This window comes from Pteropus alecto, unplaced genomic scaffold (assembly GCF_000325575.1).
Source record: "Pteropus alecto unplaced genomic scaffold, ASM32557v1 scaffold7, whole genome shotgun sequence".
Classification (NCBI taxonomy): Eukaryota; Metazoa; Chordata; class Mammalia; order Chiroptera; family Pteropodidae; genus Pteropus; species Pteropus alecto.
In genome coordinates, this window is record NW_006494614.1 from 46,499,017 (window position 1) to 46,508,186 (window position 9,170).

General features: G+C 42.4%; 1 protein-coding gene across 1 annotated transcript; it reads right to left on the reverse strand.

Annotated features, from left to right (window-relative positions):
- Window positions 1-8,731: 8,731 nt before the first annotated feature.
- LOC107196746 (olfactory receptor 2AT4-like) lies at window positions 8,732-9,169 on the reverse strand (the record flags this gene model as incomplete). Its single annotated transcript, XM_015600274.1, has 1 exon — window positions 8,732-9,169. A coding segment is annotated over one exon (438 nt), but the record flags the coding sequence as incomplete, so codon positions are not given.
- Window position 9,170: the final 1 nt, after the last annotated feature.

Genomic DNA, 9,170 nt, shown 5'->3' on the forward strand with positions numbered 1-9,170 from the left:
AGGTTAACCTATGATTGGTATGGAGACCAGAGAGGCTGGCTACAGAGAAGGCAAGGCTTTTGGAGACATCTGACTAAGGTAAGGGAGAACAAAGGGAGCATCAGGACCACTGAAGTGGGAGAAGACAGCACAAAAAAATGGTCCCAAGAAGGCTCAGACAAGAGGCTGAGACCAGAAAGAAGAGAGGAGAGGGAGGAAGCCATGATAAAGCACAGAAGACCAGTCTAGGAGGACCAGAAAATGACATACCGGAAGAGATTGTCACAGATGAAGGGGAAGGGGGTTGATGAGCATGCTTTTACTGTGTGCCTGGGTACATGGACATTGCCTTGAGCTTGGCAGGGATGCTTAATGCCAATCTACCTGCCATGGGAGCCTTCTAGTGGCGATTGCCCTAATGGCTTTTAAGTGCTCAACCCACGACCGCAGTGCGACTGAAGTCCTCCAGACATGGTCTTAGAAATAGAAGAAAGAAAAAAGCACAGTGACTCTGGTCCTAACTCACCCTAGACGGAGGCACAAAAACGCCGAGTGATGACAATATTGACTTCTCCTGGCTGGCTATGCACGGATGATGTCGGACAGCTGGACAGGGCAGGAGTCCAAAGAGGGACCCTGACCTGGAGGTTCGGTGACCAGGTTCCTGTCTTATGCCACAAGCAAGCCTTCAAGGGCACCACAAAAAGAAAGCAGGAAAGCTCACATTTTATTAAAGTACACACTTAAAAGTGTGGGCAGCTAGCTCAGAGACAGAACCTGCCTTGAGCTGTCTGAGTTATGGGCTCTTGGCAGAGGGGGTGGGGTAGGTGGAGATGATAATGATACTATGATTTGCCAAAGCTGAACAAAGGACAAGGGGAAGATTTAGGAGACTTTACCAGGGAGGGGAGGGATGGCCCAAGGCCATCTATCTTGTCTTCCTGGCCTTGGCTTGTTTCTCAGGATGGAATCACACGCTTGAAATCACAACAGGGAGAGGGCTGAATAAGGGACTAAGGAAAAATTCCAGAGCCATATCCTGGGGGCTGGGGGGATTAGGGAGAGGCAGGGAGAGGTGAGGAGAAGGACTCTTCCAGGCTAACTACCCTGCCTTAGTACCAAAGGCAAAAGCCATTGCCCCAGGGGTTGGTCTCCCCTTGTCAAGGAAGGAGGGATGTGTGCTTCTGTTCACAGAACCAGAGGTTTTCAACTGAGGGAGAATAATGACTCCCTAATACGCTAGGGATGTCCTTCTGAATAAGCAATCCAGAAGCAAGTGCATGGTCTCGTTTATATCACTGCCTCTTCAACCCTGATGATTCTAAGAGTACTCCCTCCCTAGTTTCTCCAGAAATGTCCTGTTTCTCTTACTTTGATGAAACGTTCCTCATGTCATTAAGCATAAAATTATCAAACCCGGAAATGTCCAGCCAGCCTTATTTTTTTCTTTTTTAAAATTTTCTTTTTATTTATTTCATTTATTTATTTTTACATCTACAGCACCTGGTCTTCCTAGATGGTCTCCCATCAAGTACTAACCAGGCCTGACCTTGCTCAGCTTCCGAGATCAGATGGAATTGGGCATGGGGGTAGCATGGCTGTAGACTCAGCCAGCCTTTTTCTTTATAGACAAAAAGGGCAAGAACTTGCCCAAGATCACAGGGTCAGTCAGCCATGGAGCCTGGCTTGGAACTTGTGCCTCTGACTCTCAGAACAAGGCTCTTTCTCTATATCAGGTTGCTTGGAGAATCTGGATGCGTAAGATTTCATGTTGGGAGGGTTCAGTGTAAAGGGATTTTTTTTTTTTTTTGGTTTACTTCTAAGCTGATATTGTCAGCAATAACCATAAATTTCAATTTGTTCTTTAGTTTCTTAAGTGTGGTGGGTGGCTTGGTTCCTGTTGGAGAGTGAAGGCTGGTAAATACTTTTCTAAAAGACACATGGAACAGACTACTTCATTGTAAATGCTTCTTTGAAATAGGAAAAAAAAAAAAGTGTTCTAGAGGCCAGCCTCCATTACCCAGGTAGGAAAGCAAAACTATTGCGCCTTAAAAGAGTTAACCCTCGGCTAACTAGACTCAACCTGCCTAAGTGACTACCAGGTTTTTCTCATACCCAAATTGATGCAAACTACATTTTTCTGCATGTTGTTAGAGCTCAGAGAAGTCAATTTTGGATTAAATATCACTAAATTAAGCTGAGTTGAGGTTTGAGGAACACAAATTCAGAACCATCAAGTCCAATTGTACCCTCCTTCCTCCTTTGCTCCACTTCTATTAAACAGCAAGGAGACAGATGCTGAGTCTAAAGTCCAGAAATAGAATATCTTCTCAAGGTCAAACAGCAAGGCCATGGCAGAGGTGGGTCTTGAACCCAGTATCCTGGCTCCCACCCCGTGTTCATAAGGAGTTTTCATGAGTGAAGATGATTCCTTAGCCTGACATTCAAAGCCCATCTTCTTGTGGCCTTATTTCTCTTTAGTCAAAGGGCAGCTCCATGATCTTGTCTTGTTCTTCTGCCAAACTCAGCTGAAATAATTCCTTCCTCCAAGAGGCCTTTGCTGCTCTTGGATGGCCAGGGGGCCAACCCCTTTTTTGGGCTCTCCCAGTTTCTGTGCTTTCCTTTGTCATCACTATGATCACACTGGGTTGTCCCTGTCTATTTATGTATCTATGGCTCCATGAGACCGAGAGCACTCATGGCTGTCATGGGGCCTGATCATTGCTATTAAACAATGCACCACTCTACCCCTTCCCAGAGGCTCAGTGCTCCAATGACAGGAGCCAGAATGCAGCTTTCCCAACTGGCCTTGTTTTATTGCTGAATCATAACATTGGGAGGAAGGGATCATTGACAATTAAACAGTTTTAGTTTAACCCCTTTCTTATACAGATGGGAGATAGAAATGGAGGCTCAGAAACAGGCGGTGATTCGCCAAAGGTCACATAGTAAGTGGGCCACAGAACCAGAACTTGACTGTCGGCAAAGCTGGATTATCACCTTGAGCCCGGGATAACTCGTCAATGAGTCCAGGCTGCCCCACATACGTAGGGCCACAGGACAGACCAACCAATTGAGGTTTATGTGCTTACCCCAAAGGCACCAAAGCCCTTCTCTTCCCTAAATTTCTGTTTTGGCAGAGCAGGCCTATGCAACAAAGCACATGCTTAGGGTGCCAGCTAGATAGGAGCACTATAACATGTGTTTGAAAGAAGTTAGTATTTGATAATTTTAAAAAGCATTGATGTATCATCATAGTAAACATCAGAAATTCTCTGGACTCCTTTACATTTATTTTGTAGGTTAGATTAACTGATTTTATTTTAAATATATATTACAAGGATGTTTTCAGGGCTTAAGGACACTAAAGAAAAATATTGTTAGGAGACAATATCCTTGGTTAGGATTCTCTACCAGCCAGTTACAGTACCAGTGAGGGACAGAGAAGGGCAGAAAAACCAATCACCTGAATGTCCAGCCTGATGCCACACTTCACATTATCATCTCCTCTCATTATCGAACCAGCCAGGGAGTAGTTACACCCCTTCAATAAATGAAGGTCAGAGGACAACCCCTTGTTCAAGGTCATGACTGGTGAGGGGTGAGAGCAGAGGTTGTTCTGGAGTTGGCCTGCTGCAAAGGGCTGAGCCCTTCTTGGTAACCAATAGTCCTAGCTCCTGGACCAGCTCTGCCACTCACTTGCTGTGGCTTTGGGCCTCTGAGCTCCAATTCTCCCATCTGTAACATGAGGGCTTTGGAAGAGAGGATCTCCTCCACCCAGTGAGGGGCTAAAGATGTATGGCCCAAGCAAGCCTTTTAGAAGAGAGAATAAAAGCTCTCGCATTTGTCAAGCCCCCGTTGCATGCTTGATGCCTTACATTCAGTGTGTCATTACGCTTCACTACAACTCCCAAATTCATGTCGTTCTCTTGTGATATTTCCACTATGCTGTTCTGTTTCCATAGAAAAGGAGCAGGGTGTATGTGAATTACAGAGTTTGGGTTCATTAACTTTGGAGTTAGAGAGACCTGGGTTTCCATTCTGGCTCTACCATCTTTCACCTTCCCTCTCTGAACTGTAATTCCCTCATTGTGACTCGGAATATTGACAGAGACTTCATGAAATATTCCCATTTTCTTTACTGTCATAGGCCTTGCCTCCTTGTGAGAAACTCCCATAAGATCATCAGCCTCTTGCTTGTGACTGCAATTCCCTGCCCATCCTGCTAGGGTGTCTGACCCAGGGTCAGATTGAGTGTTCACACATCTAATGTGTGCTCTTGGACTCCTCAGCATGGCTTTCTACATCCCTGGTCTCTCTAAGCCTGTCTGCCCACCCCAGCCTTTGCTTTCTTTGGGGCACTCCCTTACCAGCCCAGCTGACCTGCCAAGTCCAATCCACCTTGGTATCTTCTGTGGAGTCAGTGCACTTGGCATTAGGGGAAGAGCCAGGTAGGAGCTGAGCCACAGCCCATTAAACCCTGGAGCCTGGGCCTGCTGGAGCCCTCTCCCTCAAGTTGGCTTCCCCATGGGACCTCGCACCCCCCAGCTGGGAACAACTTCTTAAGGTGGAGTGTGAGATTTGGCCCTGGGCTTTGCAGATAATGAAAGTAGCATCATTAACAACCCTCACGAGTCCAGAACTTTATCACCGATGGGGCATTTGTATTCCTGTTTTCCCATCTGGTCTCGCGACAGCCAGGGGAGATAGGCAGAGTCAGAATCGTTCCTACTATTTGACATTTTAGGAAACCAAAATCTAGAGAACTGAAGTGACTTGCCCAAGGTCATGTAAGTGGCTGGTGGCAGAGCTGGGATTTGGACCCAAGGCTCCAATTCTGGTCAGCAGTTCAGCGGCACATTATCTAATGGCTGAGACCTGAGTTCTTTCTAGTTATGTCAACTTGGACAAATCCTTTAACCTCACTGAAACTTCCTTTTCTTATCTGTAAAAATGGTATAACAACTACCTATCTCATGGGCCACTGGCAAGGGTTAGGTGCTTAGCCTAGTGTCTCCCACATACGAAATGTTCAGTAAGTGAAAACTATTATTTTAATAAACCCAAATGGTAAAACCCTGTTGCATGTTTGGGATATGCTATTGCTGTTGTGCAATGAGGAACTTGCAAACATTCTGTGGAAAGAATGTGAGGTAGAGGTCTGTACCCTAAACCCAGGCAGGGCCAAAGCCTAGTCACAGACCATTCCTGTCTCACTCTGATTCTCTCCTTTGGCTCCAGAGCTCTCTATTTCTGACTTTGTCTCTCTTTCACTAATATGTATAAGATATGAAACAATTAAAAATAGATCTTATTGTAAAATAGTTAAATCAATACAGAACTTTATTAAGTGAAGAGTGAAAGTTTTCTTCCACCACCCCTTCCCCATATTTCCCCTTCCTTCCCCAGAGGTAGTCACTATTAACAATTTAGTGTGTTCCTTCCAGACCTTCTCTAAGCATGTGTGTGTGTGTGTGTGTGTGTGTTTCCTTTAACAGAAATCGAATCATTTTTACTTGTTGTGTCACTTACATTCTAAATTCATAAGTCTTGGAAGCTTTTCTATGTCTGATCTACTTCATTCTTTTAATCCGATATCTGGTATTTCATAGTATGGATATGACATAGTTTGTCTAATAATTTCCCTGCTGATGGACATTTGAGTTGTATTCAATTATTGCTATTACAAATAATATTATAATTAACAGCTTTTTAATATGGATTTGGGGGCACACATGCCTAAATATTTCTCTGAGATAGATCCTTAGAAGCAGAGCTTCTGAGCCAAGCAATAAATCCATTTTAAATGGAATAGAGTGTGCATGTGCAGGGACCATCCCAGTTTCAGACCTCGAGGCTTTGAGAACACTAACACAGCAATGATTGAGATGGCTCTGCTAAACCAGCGCCTGATGCTGCACCTAGAACCAGGAGAAAACCATGCATGAGCAATTCATTACAGCCCACAGAAGAGACTTCCACAATCAGTCTCTACTGACCATAGATTTACAACTACATGTTGCAAGATGACTAAGCCATTGGCAGCTGGGTATAAAACTTCATGAAAACCAAAATATGGCTGCAGCCCCTCCTGATCTAATAAACTTCATGATGAAGCTAAAGATGGTTTGAGAAGTTTCTTTAGAGGGGATGCAACAGGTGGAGGAAACAGGAATGGGGGCTAGAATTCACTAAAAATGCCTTGTTTCATAATTTTGACTTAAAATTGTTATAATTGTGACTTTAAAAAGTCCTGTATGAAGATCCTCATTACTATTTGCTGAAATGCTCACTCTCTGCTAATGCTCTTGCTTAAAGTTCCATGTAAGCTCTACATCTTTATCACAATTTTCTGAGGAAGACTTTCTTCCCTTTAACATCTGCCACAAAAATGTCACCACCTCCTCCATTAGCTTTTCGGAGAATGGTTTCCTTTCTGCCTGTCTGATGGGCACTGTAATTCTGCCCATTCCTGACCCCTTTTTGACCCATATGAAACCTGAAGGAGACCAAGTGTTAAAGTGTTTTGGTTTAACTGAGCGTAAATTCCATTTTTTGATGCTAAAGTCAGTCTCTCCCAACAGGTAGCAACAGGATGCCACACCACATCTTGTCAGCACTAGAATGAAACCTCTTCTCCCATGGGAGCAGCTCAGGGCTTCTGTTCAGTCGGTTCACATCCAACGCATTGTTAAATCCATAAGGACTCCCAAACAAGCAGTAGCAGGTGCCACAGGTCAAAATATTTATGGGAGACATTTTTACCTTGAATTAAGTATCCTCTGTGCTTCCACTATACCCTGTGCTCCCCTCTGAAATGGCTCTCAACACACTGTGCTATTTCTGCCCATGTCTGTCTCCCTCACTAGACTGTGAACAAATTGAGGGCAGTAACTGTCCCAATTTATCTCTGTGTCTCTAGCTCCTACTGCATAGTCTAGCACCTCCCAGATACTCATGAATGACCAAATGGGGAAAATTATATTTAGCAGCTTGATACTTATTGTGAATGTGAAAACCACCACAATCCTACTGTACGCACGGGAAGACGTGGACCAAACATTGAGAACTACTATTGCAGATTGTGCAGACAATGGAACGATGCTTTATAAGAGTTTATAATGAAATATTATGTTCAAATAGAGCAAAAATGTATAAAGCCTAGAGTACACAACATGGCACGTCATTCAGGGAAACATTGATAACACCCCATAAAGCCCCTCTCTGATTACAACCCTCTCCCTCTCCTACAGAATTCAACGTGATTCTGGTTTTTATAATAAATATGCCTTCTATTTTCTTCAAAGTCTATGACATCTGTATGCATTGATAAAAAATATAAATTAGCTTTGCCTGTCTTTAAACATTATATAACTTGAATCATGCTGTATATACTCATTTAAGTCTTAGGTTTTTTGCTCAACACGATTTGAGATTCTTCCATGTAGTTGTCTGTGTATGTAATTCCTTCATATTTTATGGGCATATAGTGTTACATTTTATGAACATGTCACAAATTTGAAAAATGCTGCTATGCTAGATTGTAGAGTATGTGTATCTTCAACATTATAAGATAGCGATAAAGTGTTTTCCAAAGTATTTATAACAATGAACACTCCCACTATCAATGTATGAGAGTTCCTATGACACACATCCTTGCCAACCCTAGTATCATGAGACTTGAACATTTTAGCCAGTCTCATTGGTTTCTAGTGGTATCTAATTTTGTAATTTGTACTTCTATTACTAAAGAGGTTGTACACTTTTTACTATATTTATTTGGTATTTATTTATTCTCTCTTGTGAACTATTTTGCTCATTTTCCTAATGGGCTGGCTGACTTTTCTTATTGATTTGAAGTGATTTTTTGTATATTTTGGCTATGAATCCTGAGTCCTTTAGTAGATTATATGCATTGCAAAAAACTTCTTTTGTTCTGTAGTTTGGTGTCTCAATTTTTTTTTTTTTTTTTGCAGGGAGAGGTGTTCTTCCAAGAACAGAAATTTAATATTTTAAAGCAGGCAAATTTATACTTTCTTTTTCTCTAGGTTTTGAGTGTTTTTTTAAAAAAATCTTGTTTAAGAAGTATTTCCCTACCCCAAGATCAGGACTACAGTCTCCTCTATAGTTTTCTAGTTATGCCTTCATATTTAGGTCTTCAATGAGATGGATTTTTGTGTTTTATTGAGGTTAGAGACATATGGATATCTGATAGTACCAATACCATTTACTACATGTCCATCTTCTATACAGATCCGCAGTGTCATTTTCTTTATATATTAATTGTTTGTATATTTAAGGGACTGTTTCTAGGCTCTCTAGTCCATTTCATTGATCTATATGTCTATTCATGTCTTAATAACAAACTTCTCTGTGTTCTCATCTTTATTACTAGTTAGTCCTATTAAAATTGAAAAATCTATTTGATATTTTTAAGAAAATACTTTTTTACATTTTACCTGACATTTTAGTTAGTCTAGTTGATTTCTAGTTGTATTTATTTGTTGTAATTTGTACTTCTATTACTAAAGAGGTTGAGCACTTTTTCTATATTTATTAGACATCTGTTTATTGACATTTGTATTTCTTTCCATACAAGTGTTCGTTTCATGACCCAGCCTATCATTATAATTGAAATGGAAGTCCTAACAGTAAATTTTTGGCCTTGCTGTGTTATTTTTTCCCTCAAAAAACTGTATTGTCATTCTCTACTCTTAGCACACTGGTATTCTAGGAGCAGAATTAACTATATCTAAGGATCAAGGGCTCCAGAATGCCCTGGGCCCTGGGGACATGCCATTTTGGTGATGGCTGCTTTGACATCCTTATTCCTCAGTGTGTAGATGAGAGGGTTGAGAACAGGTGTGAGAATGGCAAATACCACATTGCCCATGATGTGGAAGTCCAGGGGCAGGTCAGCCCTATAAGCCACATAGGCAATCGCAATGGATGAGTAGTAGGTGCCAACCACCAGCAGGTGAGAGCTGCAGGTGGAGAAGGCTTTTGAGCGTCCTTCTCTGGATCTGATGCGAAACACCGAGGCCAGGATGTGGGCATAGGAGAGAAGCACCAGGAGAAGGGGCAGGAAGGACACCACCATGGCGATGCAGAAGCCCATGAAGGTCTGGGGTGCGGTGTCAGAGCAGGAGGCCTGGACCACAGCCAAGTGGTCACAGAAGCAGTGGTAGATG